The sequence below is a fragment of the Talpa europaea genome, assembly GCF_964194135.1.
Source record: "Talpa europaea genome assembly, chromosome: 11".
In the NCBI taxonomy this organism is placed as follows: domain Eukaryota; kingdom Metazoa; phylum Chordata; class Mammalia; order Eulipotyphla; family Talpidae; genus Talpa; species Talpa europaea.
In genome coordinates, this window is record NC_140078.1 from 47,779,721 (window position 1) to 47,796,012 (window position 16,292).

The window sequence follows — 16,292 nt, forward strand, 5'->3', positions numbered from 1 at the left end:
TAACCAATATTAATTTGTAAATTCCAGTGCACCTGTCCTGCAGATGACCCCTACATCTTGAGAGCTGAGATTTCCTTCTGCACCATGAAACCACTGTGCTCCTCAGAAGACATGAAGTTGCTTCCTGAGACTGACCACACAGAGGCCACTGCCACAATGGGGGCTCCCACAGGGAGAGCCATATCTACTCAGACCTGTGGCCCTATTTCTTGTTACCTCACCTTTCTAGGCAGGTAGGCTATGCTTGGTGTGGAGGCCAGTGTCACTTCTAGTTGCTGACTTGGTAGCCCTGGCCAATGAATTGATGATTTTCATGTCTCCCTTGTTCTCTTCAGTAGAAGCAACAGGTATGGCCAGCGTACAACACCTCAGACAACTGGGATCGGTCATTCTTTCCCGTAAAGTCCCATGCTAGTTGATTTACTTTATTTTTCAGAGCATGAGGTATCCAGACTGAAGTTTTGTTTGATTGTGAGTATTTCAATGGGATATGCACAGCGCAGCTGTATAGGGTGGGGGGAGGTCTCTCCAGCATGGAGATCAGTCACTAAGACACTTAAAATGTTTCCACTTCCAGGAATATTTTCTCACTGCTTTGAAGTTTTCTGCCCTCTAGTTATGCTGGCCATGTTAACACCATAGGCATCATCCCTGAAATGCTTTTTGCAAACACATGTGATTAGGGAAGTCCTGTGTTATTGGAAGATGAAGGTTGAGTCATCTAAGCTATTTCCAACTCCCCAACTCATTCTCAGTATGAAGTGCTGTAAGTAGAAATGTTCACAACTAGGGGCCTCCCTGGTGGCGCAGGGGGTTAAGACGCAACCGATGAAGCTCACCGCAGCCACTGCAGCACAAGTTTGATCCCCGTCCAGCCTGCTACCCCCATGGCAGAGCAGACCTCTCCTGAATCTCCCGCTGCTCCCCTCACCAGTGTATTTCAGTTGATCTTCCTGTTCTGTTTCCCACTCTGTCTCCTGTGAATCCTCTCACCCCCCATAGCTCTGGCCTGTACCCCAGTTCTTGTGTGTATAAATAAATGAATCTTTAAAACAAAACAAAAGAAAAAAAAAAAGAAATGATCACAACCACTTCACAAAGACCGTTTTCCAAAAACATCAGAGGCAGTGGCTTTGAGGAGACATATCTTTCATATCCATTCATTCAGTGAGGAAGGAAAACATTTACATTATTACTGCAAAAATTCAGCAAGAGCAGATGTTCTCAAATTTTCGCTTACCTCAAAGTTTCTTAGGGACTTGCTGTTTCTGCCCCAGAACACAGATGAGGCCTGAGAATCTGCCTATCTCTTGAGTTCCAGATGTTGTTGGTGCTTCTAGCCCTGTGACCACACTTTAAGAACCAGTGAAAGTAAGCCAGCCTTCAGGTTCCATAAAGCTTGCTTTCAGCTGAATGGTCTCCAGAGCATTTGCATCGTCCAGGTGACATGTCCCTGGGATTTGTCAGACTGTGATTCTGAAGTGCTCCTACCTCTCTCCCCACAGCGCCACTGGCCTTCTAAGTACTCCCAGCACTCATGGCCTCTCAGCATCCCAGCCGGGCTCCCCGCAGCCCTGTCTCCACATTCGGTGTCAGCCTGGAGCCATCCCCATGCCAGGTCCTCCCAATGCCATGGACACTGTCATCCATCATTTCCCAGAAACTAACATCCGGGCACCTCAGAATCTGGCGTTCCGTGTGCAAATGGCTTCTGAAGTGGATCAGTGTCTGGAGTTGGATTTTGGTGACAGTTTTGGGATTCAGATGAGGATCCGAAACATGTCTGAGGAAATGGCCATTACCACCTACCACCAATATAGGAAAGGTAGGGTTCGCAGTCCCTGTGTCAAGAACACAGGAAGGGAAGGCTGAGAATCATCCATCCTAAAGCTCCAGACTCACATTGTAGAAAGATATGTGGTAATAGGTTCCCTTCTGCTAAGCACCCAGTTCCCTCCCGACAGGCAACCATGCTTTCATTTCTTTTATCTTTAACACATTATGTAAGTAGTGTCATATGATCCTTTGCTTTTGTGCACAGATTGACGTGTTCTCCATATAGGGTCCTGCATGTATACATCAGAGTTGTATTCCCAGATTCTTCAGTATAGTTGCAATATATTACATTAATTTAATGGATTGAATATATATAACCATTTTTAAAATTAGCAGACATTGAGAAGGTTTCTAATCTTCCAGTAAGTATTACAGTGAATAGTCAAGTATATGCATTTCATGGAAGAGAAGGATGGTTGCCTCTCATACAATGTTCATTGGTAATTTGGTAGTTGTTAAATTGCCTCCATGGAGGCTGCCTGGCATCTGTTCCATGAGCAGTGCAAATGTCAATATGGGAGATGAAAAGGTATATTTCTGGTGCTTAATTTGCATCTTAGTAGGTACTTCACATGAAATTATCAATATTTGACCATATTTTATGAACTAAATTCTTTATGGTTCATGAAATACATGATAGGGCATTTGTATGAACTCTTTTACTAATTAGGAAAATTAGTCCTTTGTGTGTGATGTAAATTTCAAATACTTTTTTTTTAAGATTAATTATTTATTTATACAAGCACTGGGTACAGTCAATCGCGGGAGGGTGAGAGAATCCACCAGAGCCAGAGCGGGGAACAGAACAGGCAGACCGACTAAATACACTGCTGAGGGGAGCAGCGGGTGCAACGGGAGAGGTCTGCATGCCATGTGGGACCCTTGCCCAGCCCAGCGGCCAGGGATCGAACCGGCGCTGCAGAGGCTTTGGGCAGCTCACAGCCCAGTGCTCAACCACTGTGCCACCAGGGGAGGCCCTCAAATACATTTTTGTCTCAGTTTGCCATTTGTGCTTTGGCTTTGCTTATAGTTTTTTTTTTTTTCCTTTTCACAAGTAGGCTTCATCAGATTTTTCATTTATAGTTTCTGAATTTTGTGTCATACATAGAAATACCTCAACTCAAATCTAAAATAATTCCCTCCTGATTTCTCCTACTAATTCTATAATTTTCTATTGCATATTTAAATATAAAATGTAATGAATATATATTCTGGCATAAAGTCTGAGCCATAAATAAAAAGTTTACTTTTCTCTGAATATCCACACACTTGCCTCACTGCCGTTTGCTGAATGATCTCCTTTCCTTGCTGAAGGGCACTCTGTCATTGTCAATTTTCAATTGCTCTTGAGATTTGCAGACTCTCTGTTCCATTTCATCTAGGGCAAACTTCCCTTTGCTAGTCATCTTTTCTAGAATTTTATTTATTTATTTATTTATCTATTTATTTTTTAATTTTATATATTTTTACATTTTTCATTTTTGCACAAAGTATGCATTTTCATCTTGGTTATAGTCCCCATACAATTCCCACCCCCCTTGTTTTGATCCTACTCCCTTCTCCTCCCCCACCCCCACACGCCCCCATAATGTGTCTCTGGTTTATAGTTGTTTATTGTTTTTGATTTTTACTTTTTTATAATTAGTCTTTTTCCTAGTCCCTTATTTAGGTTTTCTAAATGCCTGCTATGAGTGAGACTATCCAGTATTTTTCTTTTTCTTTCTGGCTTATTTCGCTGAGCATGGTCCCTTACAGCTCCAACCATGTTGCTGCAAATGACATGAGTTTATCTTTTTTGATTGTCAAATAATATTCCATTGTGTGTATATACAACATCTTCTTGATCCAGTCATCGATTTTTGGGCATTTGGGTTTACCTATTGTAAATAGTGCTGCTATAAACATAGGGGTGCAGGTGCCCTTTGGAATTAATGTTTCTGTGTCATTTGGGTAAATACCTCGGAGTGGAATTGCTGGATCATACGGAAGCTCCACATTTAACAGATTGAGTAATCTCCACACAGCTCTCCATAGAGGTTAGACCAGTTTGCACTCCCACCAGCAGTGAAGGAGAGTTTCTTTTTCTCCATATCCTCACCAACATTTGTTGTTGCTAGTTTTTTTAATATGTGCAATTCTCACTGGTGTAAGATGGTATCTCATTGCAGTTTTGATTTGCATTTCCCTGATTACAAGTGATGTTGAACTTTTTTTCATATGCCTGTTTGCCATTTGCATTTCCTCTTTGGAGAAGTTTCTTTTTAGCTCTTCTGCCCATTTTTTGACTGGATTATTTTCTTTGTTTTTGTTGAGTCTCATCAGCTCTTTGTAGATTTTTGTGATCAGTTCCTTATCATTAGTGTTGTGTGCAAAAATTTTCTCCCAGTTAGTGGGGTGTCCCTTTGTTTGGGTTACTGTCTCTTTTGCTATACAGAAGCTCTTTAATTTGATATAGTCAGCTGTTTATCTTGCCTTCACTATCACTGCTTTGGGTGAGGTATCTTTGCAGATGTACTGAGGTGCATGTCATGTAGTGTTTCGCCTATATTTCCTTCTATACATTTTATGGTTTCAGGTCTTATGTTTAGTTCTTTAATCCATTTTGAATTGTTTTTTGTGCATGGTGTGAGGTAGTAGTCAAGCTTCATTCTTTTGCATGTAGCGACCCAGTTTTCCCAGCACCATTTATTGAACAACCTTTTTTTGCTCCATTGCATATTCTTTGCTCCCTTGTCAAAGATTAGTTGACGATAAATCTGTGGGTTTATTTCTGGATTTTCTATTTGGTTCCATTGGTCTGTGTGTCTGTTCTGTTCCAATACCATGTAGTTTTGATTATTATGGCTTTAGAGTATAATTTGAGGTCTGGGAGTGTAATATCTCCATTCACTTCTTTTTTTTTTTTTTCAGGAGTGCTTTGACTATTCAGGGTTTTGGTTGGCTCCATATGAATTTCATTAATATTTGTTCTATTTATTTGAAGAATGTCATTGGAATTTTTATTGGAATAGCATTGATTCTGTAGATTGCTTTTGGTAGGATGGTCATTTTGATAATCTTAATTCTTCCAATCCATGAGCAGGGGATGTCTTTCCATTTCTTTGTGTCTTCTTCTATTTCTTTTAACAGTGTTTTATAGTTTTCTTTGTATAGGCCCTTTTCCTCTTTTGCTAGGTTTATTCCCAAGTATTTGATATTTTTTTGTTTCAATAATAAAAGGGATGGTTTTCTTGATTTCTTCTTCTTCAGATTTATTGTTTGTGTATAGGAAAGCTACTGATTTTTGTGTGTTGATTTTGTATCCTGCTACTTTTCTAAATCATTGATTAGTTTGACTAGTTTTTCTGTGGAGTTTTTGGGGTTCTCTATGTATATTATCATATCATCTGCAGACAGTGATAGTTTTACTACCTCCTTGTCTATTTGGATTCCTTGTATGTCTTTCTCTTGTCTTATTGCTCTGGCTACGACTTCCAGTATTATATTGAAAAGCAGTGGTGAGAGTGGACATCCTTGTCTTGTTCCAGATCTTAATGGAAATGCTTTCAACTTTTCATCATTGAGAATGATATTGCCTGTGGCCTTGTCATATATGGCCTTTATGATGTTGAGGTATGTTCCTTGTATACCGAGAATTTCAAGGGCCTTTTTCATAAATGGGTGTTGTACTTTGTTGAAAGCTTTCTCAGCATCTATTGATATTATCATATGGTTTTTACATTTCTTTTTTGTTGATGTTTTGGATTACATTGATTGATTTTCAGGTTTTGAACCATCTTTGTGTCCCTGGAATAAATCCTACTTGGTCATGGTGAATTATCTTATGGATACATTGCTGGATTCTGTTAGCTAAAATTTTAGTGAGGATGTTTGCATCAGTGTTTATTAGAGAGATTGGCCTGTAGTTTTCTTTTTTGCATTGTCCTTGTTCGGTTTTGGTATTAGTTTAATGTTGGCTTCATAGAATATATTTGGTATTATCCCTTCCTTCTCAATTTTTTGAAAGAGCTTGTGAAAGATAGGCACAGGTTTGTTTCTGATGTTTGGTAGAATTTATTTGTAAATCCATCTGGTTCTGGACTTTTGTTTTTGGGAAGGGTTTTGATTACCATTTCAATTTCACTGCTTGTAATCAGGCTCTTTAGGTGTTCTATTTCTACTTTATCTAGCTTTGGGTAGTGGTAAAGTTGTAGGAATTTGTCCATCTCTTCTACATTGTTGAACTTGTTTGCATGTAACTGTTCATAGTAGTTTCTGATTACTCTTTTGATTTCTGCTGTGTCTGTTGTGATTTCTCCTCTTTCATTTGTAATCATATTTATTTGTGCTTACTCCCATGTTTCCTTTTTTAGTCAGGCTAGCGGTTTGTCTATTTATTTATTTTTTTGAAGTACCAACTTTTGGTTTCATTGATCTTTTGGATTTTTTTTTAATTTTCATTTTGTTTATTTCTGCTTTGATTTTTATTATTTCCTTTCTTCTACTGGTTTTAGGGTATTTTTGTTGTTCTTTTACTAGTTCTTTGAGTTGTGAGATTGGGTTCTTTCTTTGAGTTCTTTCTTGTTTCTTGATGTGAGCCTCTATTGCTATATATTTTCCTCTTATTACTGCTTTTGCTGCATCCCATACATTTAGGAATTTGGTATCCTCCTTGTTGTTCAACTTCAAGTATTTTTTAATTTCTTCTTTGATCTCCTTGTTAGTCCAGTGGTCTTCCAGTAGTGTGGGTTTCAATCTCCATGAGGTAAGAGGGTTTCTTGCCTTCTTTGTATGGTTTATTTCTAGTTTGATGCCTTCATGGTCAGAGAAGATCGTTGCTATGATTTCAATCTGATGTATCTGTTGATGTTTGTCTTGTGTCCCAGTATGTGATCATTCCTGGAGAATAATCCATTTGCGCATGAGAAAAATGTGTACTCAGATTATTTTTGTGTGCAGTGTTCTATAGATGTCTGTTAAGCCCATGAGGTCTAGATCCTTATTTAGAGCTTTAGTGTCCTTACTTATTTTTTGTCTCATTGATCTATCCATTGTTGATAGTAGTGTGTTGAAGTCTCCTACTACAAATGTATTTTCTCTGATGTCTGTTTTCAGAGATGATAATAGTTATCTGATATATTTTGGCACTCCTTCATTTGATGAGTATATGTTAATGAGTGTTATGTCTTCATGATGTATTTTCCCCTTGATCATAATGTAGTGACTGTCTGGGCCTCTTTTTACCTTTTTGAGTTTCAAATCTGTTTTTCTGATATAAATATAGCTGTTCCTGCTTTCTTTTTTGGTCCATTTGCTTGTGGGATTGTTTTCCATCCTTTTACTTTCAGTCTATTTTTATCTTTTGTAGTTAAATGTGTTTTCTGGAAACAGCAAAAGGTTGGGTTTTGTTTCTTAATCCTGCCTGTGACTCAGTATCTTTTTTTGTCTTTTTTTATGTTTTATTTTATTTTATGTAATTCTTACATCATTTTTCATTTTTTCACAATGTATGCATTTTCATTTTGGTTATATTCCCCATGTAATTCCCAACCCCCTATTTTGACCCTAATCCCTCCTCTCCCTTCCCCTTCCACCCCCCCAGGACTGTGTCTCTAGTTTACAGTTGCTTATTGAGGAGTTTAGTCCATTTACATTTAGAGTTGATATTGATATGTTAGCGTCTGTATTTGCCATTTTGTTTGTCTTTTCTGTGGTTTTATTTTTTGTGTTGTTTCATTCTTATTCATCTTTCTGTTGGTTCTGGTTTTAGGACTCCTTGTATTTTTTGGAGTGGGGGTTGAGTCCTAATGAAATTCTGGAGTTTCTGTTTGTCTATGAAATTCCTTCAGAGAGAAAGGAATGCTTTGCAGGATAAAGTGTTCTTTTTGGCATTTGTTGTCTTGGAGTCTGTTGACTATGTCCCTCCACTCTCTCCTTGCCTGTAGTTTTTCTTCAGAGAAGTCTGATGTCAGCCTGATTGGTTTTCCTTTGTATGTTATCTGTTTCGTCCCTCTTGTCAGCTTCATTATTTTTTCCTTGTCTTGGATTCTTGGAAGCTTTACTATTATGTGTCTTGCTGTTTTTTTTCCTTTCATCATGGAAGTTTGGTGTTCTTCTTGTTTCTTGTATGTCTATTTTCAGCTCCTTCTTCATGCTTTAGAAGTTCTCTTCAATTATCTCCTTGAATATTTTCTCTGTTCCTATGTCTCTCTCCTCTCCTTTTGGGATTCCTATAACTCTTATATTTCCTTTCCTCATGGAGTCAGATATTCCCAAAGTCTTTCTTAATTCTTTTTCCTTCCCCCTTCTCTTTCCTTTTCTCTTTTGGTTCTTTTATTTCTGTCTTTTAGAGTACATATTCGTTCTTCCATTTCATCTATTCTGCTTTCATTGCTTTTCCAGAGTTCTTCAGCTCCTCTGTTAATCCTTTCATCTCCTGCATTTGTTTCACTTCCCCCTTTAGGGACTCAGTTTCATTCTTCTAATTGCTGATTATTTTTCCCATATCATTTTTTACTTCTTTCGGTTTTTTAATCATGGTGATTTTAAATTCTCCATTGGGAAGGCTCAGAAGTTTTTCCAAGTCACTGTTGTTGCAGTCTGTGTCCTTTCCCTGAGGACTTGTTTGGTTGCTTGTAGTTTTTCTTCTCCCTGATGCTTGTTTTCTGATTTGTCCTATGCATTGGAACACTGTGTCGCTGGTACTGGCCGGCTCTCTTTGGTGAGCTCCTTCTGATATGTCAGAAGCGCTGATGGCTGGCCTTGGGCTATTTGTAGGTCTCTCCAGAGAATCCTTATCTTCTTCTAATGGCACCTGGAGCTGTTCACTCACCTCCATGGTGATTCCTGCATGATTCTTCGATTCTTCACAGGGTGCGATGCCTGCAATAGTTCCTTTCCACTCACTCCATCTTTTCTAGAATTATTCTAGTTATTTTTGCTTGTTCATTCTTTCCATGTGAGTTTCAGCCTTACACTAGTTGGGATAAATATATCTTATTGACATTTTAAGTTTAATTATGTTAAATTTATAAATTAACTTATGTAGAAAAGTTATGCTCAGTTATCTTCACTTTTATGAAGTGATTTGCTCTTTTCAATTCTTTCTGGCTTTAGAATTTTTCTTCATATGGAACTTACATCATTCCTGTAAGATATTTCATCTTTTCTGCTATTATTAATGAGATCTATTCTTCCACTTTATCTTCAGATTGTTCTTAAGGATAGAAACATTGCTAATATTTGCTGTTATATGTTGTACTCTTTTATCTTATTGAATTATTACATTGTTTATAGTTCTCTTGAAGTTTATTCTTTAGTGTTTTTCAATTACATAAACATTACTTTCAAATAATGATATGTGAAGTGCACTCATTTAATATTAGCTTCAGTTCTAAATTAAGTACATTGGCTGGTAGGGAAAATGCACATATCTTGTCTTGAGAATCTTCTAGTGTTTTCTCATTAAACTTGACAATTGGACTTTGGGCAGATAAAATTTGTCAGTGAAGGAAGTTTTTATCCTTTTCTCTATTATTGAGAACTTAAAAAAATTGAGTTACCTTATTTGTTAAATCTTTTTTAGCACCTTTGCAGCTGATGTTAAGATTTTTTTCTCCCTCTTTAGAATTACAAATGTTAACCAGTATCTTAATATGGAATCATCCTTTAATTCCGGGGCAGGGGAAGGCAATTTTGTTATGTTATTCTTTGAATGTACTGCTGAATTAGATTTTTCTAATATTTTATTTATGTTTCTTCATAAATCATAAATTAGCCTGTCTGTTGTCACTGATTTTTGTGCAATAGTTGTATTTTGGGAATCACTGTTGAAAGGTATTCTTTATTTTTTATTTGACCTGAAAACAACTTTGTAAATAGGAGAATCTGTTTATAATCCTCTAAGACTGAATTCTTTTTCTTATTGCCAAAATTTCTTCAATAGCATCTTCGTCTATTTCTTTTGTGGAAATTCACCTTTTGAGATTTTATTTTTCTCCTGTAGTTTGTTCATTTAAATTAAATTTTCTTGGAGAAGATACATTTAGTCTAGTTTTTCACAATTATTTGTGTCAAAATGAACAAAGTAGACACTTATGGTCTTTAAATTTCATCATTATTTGTAGTGATTTCCTCCTGTTTTGTGCTTTCTCCTTTTCTTTTTTACTTGATTAAGTTGGGTAAATTTTCATTAATTTACAGAACCAGTCTTTGACTTTCATTAATTGCATTTCCCCCAAGTTTATGTATTTCCACTTTTATCTTTTTTTCCTTCTTCCTGATTTTATAAGTATTTTTGTTTTCCATTTTGAATTGGATGATTAAATTATTTACCATTTAAATTTTAAGATTTCCATGTCCTATGGCCTTTCCTTGTCTTCTGGTTTCATTACCAAGATATGGTGTTTGCCAGTCTGCATTTGACTGACATTCCAGTATCTCATTTAACATTTCTATTATTGTTGTTTTGAAATCTTTGTCAGTCTCTATTTCTGTCTCCTTTGTTTTTGCCCCAGAACTTCTGTCCTTCTCATTTTGCTTTTCCATCTTTGGAAAAGAAGGAAGAAGGTGGAAGTGTTCTTGCTTCCTAGGCATGTGCATTACCTTATTTATGGCTATTTGTGCTTGTATATGTGGTTGGGTCACTGGGGATTTATCTTTGTTTGTCCTTTTCTTAGTTTACCTTGGTGTGGTGGAGGTAGGAAGGGGGTCTAGGGCTTTAATACTCTAAGAAGTTTGAGGAGTGACTTCAGTGACTCTACCTCATGCTTCGTTCCACAGTAAGGTATGTTCTGTGCCTCGGTTGTCTTCACTTCCCTCCCCACCTCCCTGTGGTTCTTTTCTTCCAAGGGTCCTGATCTATGAAACTTGGGCCTCCAGGTGGAAAGGGAAATGTTCAAATCACCAGACTCACACTCCAGGAGTGGTTTACACTTGGCTCATAGGCAGTGCTGTGTGTGTAGCAGGCAACTGTGTGCTCATTTAACACTGGGGCACCCATAATGGCCATCACTGCCCAGCTCTTGCCTCAGATGCCACTACTGCAGGGCTGGAAAGTATACATATGTGTTTCTGACTTCCCAGGGGGTTGTGAGTTTGCTCTAAAGTCATTCGTTCTGATGCAGGACTTTTATGGAACCTGGCCTGGGTTTTCTTTGATCTCCTATGGGAGGGGGGCAAGGGGTTTTTAGCAGGCATGGTACCCCAATTGCAGGGTTCCCAATTTCCTGGATCAGAATCTGCTAACTCCTCACTACCCTGGCTTGGGTCTGGGCCCACACTCACTTCTGGAAAATTCCTCCACAGAATTTTGCAATGTCCTGGGTTTCCCTATGTGTGGGTTGAGAAGTCACACCCCAGCCCAGACATGCTCCCCTTTGCCTCTTCCTATTCTTTTCCCTCAGTTCTTGAACTCACTAGGAAAATCCTGGGACTGTATAACTGCTTTGAAGCATCTGGATTTCACTGGGAGTACATGTCAGTCTTTTTTTAAAAGTTATTTTCAAGGGAGAAGATGATTGCAGCCTCTCTATTCCACTATGTTGTGGGTGGATTCACCTTAGGGGTGTCATGTGTATGTTTCTATTTAAGACTACTATAGGCTAATTAAGACATTTTTATGAAACAAGGTTTTGTGTGTGAATTTGTAAAACCTCCTTTCCTGTAGTGGAGCTATACAATTGGCCATTTTACTGCAATTCAGACCCTACTATAACACCACAGAGTACTTACTAACAAATATAGTCTATTTGTACAATTCTTCAATTACCACTCCTTCCCTGCCACTCAGAACCACACCAAATCCAGAGGTGCTTTTCATCTCAGCCAGCTCAGCTCTATCACACTTCTCATGGTGTACCCTGCTCTACAAAAGGACAGTGTGTGTGTGCATGCATATTGGAAAAATCTATAGTCCTCCTATGTGTCTCCTCTACTTTTACAAAGAACATTCCATTTCTGGTTGTCAAATGCTTGGAAGTTTTTCTCACTCTAAGCAACTCTCTGCAGCTCCCAGGATGTCCTACAATTTAATTCAATTTTGACCCTAACTACCTAGAGATAGCATCCTAACACCACAAATTAGGACCTCAGTCCCTTAGGACGGCCCCCACTTCAGGTGCCAGGGGCCAGTCCAGATTGTATCTGTGTTCTGACCTACTAACTACAAATCACAACTTCCCAGTGCCCCCTTCTTGTTTTTTTTTAATGAACTATATAGGCCCACAGAATGCAGGGAAATAATTGCTTATATTGCCCAGTTAATTTAAAGCTATGGTAAGGAATAAGATGAGCATCCTGAAGAAGAGATACGATAGGGCACCATCTAGGGTGGGCCAGAACACAGAAGCTTTTGTCTCCATGGAGTAAGGGTTGACGTACCCTCCCTGTGTGGATGTGTTCACCCACCTGAAAGCTCTCTAAACCCCACAGTATTGGGATTTTATGCATGCAGGCATAATAAATCATTAATTCCATTCTCAACCCTTCTTCCCTCTCAGAGAAGTGGGGAAAGGGCAGAGGTGAAAATGTCAAGCATCTGATCATGTTTGTTTTTTCTGGTGACCAGCCCCCATCCAGGAGTCATACAGCATCCCACCAAGATGGTACTCATTAGAAAAAAGATGTTCCTATTACTCTTATCATTTGGGGATTTACCAGGGTTTCAGAAGCTTTGTGTCAGGAACCAGGGGGCAGAAACATTATTTTCTATTATCTTACACAAGTGTTCGTATTTATATGGCTGTGTATGCTTGCCTGTACCCAGTCTGTGGTGTTCATGGTATTCAGAACTTTGAGTTCTCTTCCTACTGAACTCTCTCACTCTAAGGCATTTCCATTCTCTCCCTTCAGTAGGACTTCTTTTCATTCATGCTTGATTTTTGCTGCTTTCAGCAGTTCTTATGTCTGTTTTGGATTCTAAAATTCTACCTCCCTCCTAGTTTCACCAATAATGGGGGGGGGTTATATTTTTATTTTGATTCTATTCACTCTTTTCCCTTTTTTGCTCTAGGATTAAGTCCCAGATGATTCTGTGGAATGCTGACTATACCTTCACATGTAAATTTGAATTTGCTATTTCAATTTTGAGCATCAACAACTTTCATACATGCTAATTACTTTCTTTGTTGTTTTAAAATCAGGAGTTGATGTCACATCTCCCTTAGGAATTAAGTATAAAATCAACTTGTTCAGAGTGCTTAAGAGTTGATTGCACTATAAGTAAGAGTTCCAATGCTGAATTCAGCTGAGTCCAAAAACTCTCTCCATTATTATACAAACTGGCTTTCCTTGTGGCCATGAACTCTTTCACAATGAACCATGAGCAATACATTGACCCACTCATTGCATGGCTTTATGAACATGGTAAACTTCATGAGTGGCCATTGCACTTTCTTCTTATTGTTAAAATCCACATGCACAATTTGTTTGGGCACAGTAATGAGAAGTAGCACTGTAAGAAAACTGGAATGACTAAAAATGATGTCTTGGAAAAGATATAGCTTTCAAGTGAGATTATGTTTGGGAAAGTATACCCATTTCTCCTTATTTGACCCATGCTTAATATAGGATGCTCTTGAGTCTTGCTTTTGCTCTTTACAGTATTCTCAAATCCTCCAGTACATTGTCACCTGAATTAGTCTTACTCATAGATAGGCTTTGTTTTTTAAAGTCATTCTCTCTTTTCTGCTTCTTACTACAGGAACACTTGCAATGTTCCCTAGATCTATATATTGATTTATATAATCTGGATGCAAAAATTACATTTGGAGAGAGTAAGGGCTCTTAACTTCCTAAGAAATGATTGTATGTTCTTTGCTTTGGATAAATTACATAACCTCCTTGAGCTTCAGTGTTTTTTTTTTTTTAAAGATTTATTTATTTATGCATACAAGAACTGGGGTACAGGCCAGAGGTGCATGAAGGTGAGAGGATTCACCAGACAGAGTGGGGAGCAGAACAGGCAGACTACCAAAACACTGCTGAGGGGAGCAGCGGGCAAGATAGGAGAGGTCTGCCGGGCCATGTGGGTCTCTTCCTGGCTGGCCGGAAGTCAAACCTGCGCTGCAGAGGCTGCGGACAGCTTCACAGCACTGCACTCAACCCTCTGCACCACCAGGGAGGCCTTTGAGCTTCAGTTTTACATTCTGTAGAACTTGATTGGTCATTGGTAAATATTCCTTTTATATATATATATATATATATATATATAGTGAAAAAAATATATAATGAATATAAAATGAATATATATATATATAAAATGAATATTAAATATTTTGTGCTAAGATTTTGAGACAAGAAGACAGTGTGGTGAATCCTGAAAAGGAAACACAACTCCTTACCTGTGGTCAGTGACAGGTAGTCATTCCTGCTGTCTAGGTTATTAAATGAGGATCAAGGTAGAGGGAAGCAGGCTGGATGAAGTCATTGTAAGGAGAGAAAAATACACTGCACAGTGCAGATTAGTGATAGAGGTTAGTGCCTGGCTCCACATGAGGAAACCAGGTGGGCAAGTGGGATAAGCTCAGCAAAGGATGAGGCCCAGCTAAGGATTGTATCCTAGGAAGCAATCGGAATTACCAAGCCATTTTAAAGTTGGGAATAAAATGTACAATTGAAAAATACTATATGGGGATCAAGACTATAGTATTATTAAAGATTCTTCCCAGTTAAGGGAACTGTATTGGTAAGACATTACTATGTTACCAGTCACTCCAAATATAGTACCTTATGATGCAGCTATGTGTTTATTTCTGCTGCAAATTTTGTTTTTTTGTTTTTTAAAGATTTATTTATTTATGCATACAAGAGCTGGGGTGCAGGCCAGGGGTGTGTGGCGGGGGGGGGAGTGAGAGCATTCACCAGAAACAGAGTGGGGAGCAGAACAGGCAGATCTACTGAAATACACTGCTGAGGGGAGCAGTGGGCGAGACAGGAGAGGTCTGCTGTGCCATGTGGGCCACCTGCCTGGTCAGGGATTGATCTCATGCTGCAGTGGCTCCAGATAGCTTCATATGCTGAGACTTAACCCCTTGCACCATCAGGGAGGCCCTTAGGGGGTTGCAGACAAACACTTTGGAGGAGACAGGTTTTTTGTTTGTTTGTTTGCTTAAATATTTTATTTTATGTAATTCTTACATCTTTTTTCATCTTTGCACAATGTACGCATTTTCATTTTGGTTATATTCCCCATACAATTCCACCCCCCCCCCCCATTTTAACTCTAGTCCTTCCTTTCCCGACCCTCCCTCCCTTCCCACCCCCTGCCCCGCAGTGTGTCTCTGGTTTATAGTTGCTTGTTGATTTCGATTTTTACTTTGTATTGATTAGTCTTTTTCCTGGTCTCTTATTTAGATTTTATAAATTCCTGCTATGAGTGAAACCATCTGGTATTTTTCTTTTTCTTTCTAACTTATTTCACTGATCATGATCCCTTCTAGCTCCATCCATGTTGCTGCAAACTGCATGTATTTATCATTTTGATTGCTGAGTAATATTCCATTGTGTATATGTACCACATCTTCTTGATCCAGTCATCTATTTTTGGGCATTTGGGTTGCTTCCATAGCTTAGCTATTGTAAACAGTGCTGCTAAAAACATAGGGGTGCAGGTGCCCTTTGGAATTAATGTTTCTGTGTTATTTGGGTAAATACCTCAGAGTGGAATTGCTGGATCATATGGAAGCTCTATCTTTAGTCGGTCAAGAAATCTCCACACAGCTCTCCATAGTAGTTGGACCAGTTTGCACTCCCACCAGCAGTGCAGGAGAGTTCCTTTTTCTCCACATCCTCACCAACATTTGTTGTTGCTAGTTTCTTTAATATGTGCCATTTTCACTGGTGTGAGATGGTATCTCATTGTAGTTTTGATTTGCATTTCCCTGATTACAATTGATGTTGAACATTTTTTCATATGCCTGTTGGCCATTTGCATTTCCTCTTCGGAGAAGTTTCTTTTTAGCTCTTCTGCCCATTTTTTGACTGTATTATTTTCTTTGTTTTTGTTGAGTCTCATCAGCTCTTTGTAGATTTTTGTGATCAGTCCTTTATCATTAGTGTTGTGTGCAAAAATGTTCTCCCAGTTGGTGGGGTTTCTCTTTGTTTTGGTTATTGTCTCTTTTGCTGTGCAGATGCTCTTTAATTTGATGTAGTCCCAGCTGTTTATCTTTGCCTTCACTATCACTGCTTTGGGTGATTTGTCTGTAAAGATGTCTTTGAGGTGCATGTCACGTAGTGTTTTGCCTATATTTTCTTCTATGTATTTTATGGTTTCAGGTCTTATGTCTAGTTCTTTAATCCATTTTGAGTTGGTTTTTGTGCATGTTGTGAGGTAGTGGTCAAGCTTCATTCTTTTGCATGTAGCTACCCAGTTTTCCCAGCACCATTTATTGAACAAACTTTCTTTGCTCCTGTGCATGTTCTTTGCTCCTTTGTCAAATATTAGTTGACCATAAATCTGTGGGTTTCTTTCTGGGTTT

The 16,292-nt window shown here is 38.4% G+C and overlaps 1 protein-coding gene across 1 annotated transcript in view; it reads left to right on the forward strand.

Moving 5' to 3' along the window:
- The window catches only part of PKD1L1 (polycystin 1 like 1, transient receptor potential channel interacting), a gene marked incomplete at both ends in the record, with an annotated part of 154,865 nt that overhangs the window by 23,208 nt on the left and 115,365 nt on the right, over positions 1 to 16,292 (forward strand). The window contains 3 exons of the mRNA XM_084247735.1: positions 28 to 233; positions 336 to 398; positions 1,506 to 1,825. Of these exons, the coding sequence (XP_084103861.1) occupies positions 28 to 233; positions 336 to 398; positions 1,506 to 1,825 (589 nt within the window). The remainder of the gene's footprint in view (positions 1 to 27; positions 234 to 335; positions 399 to 1,505; positions 1,826 to 16,292) is intronic.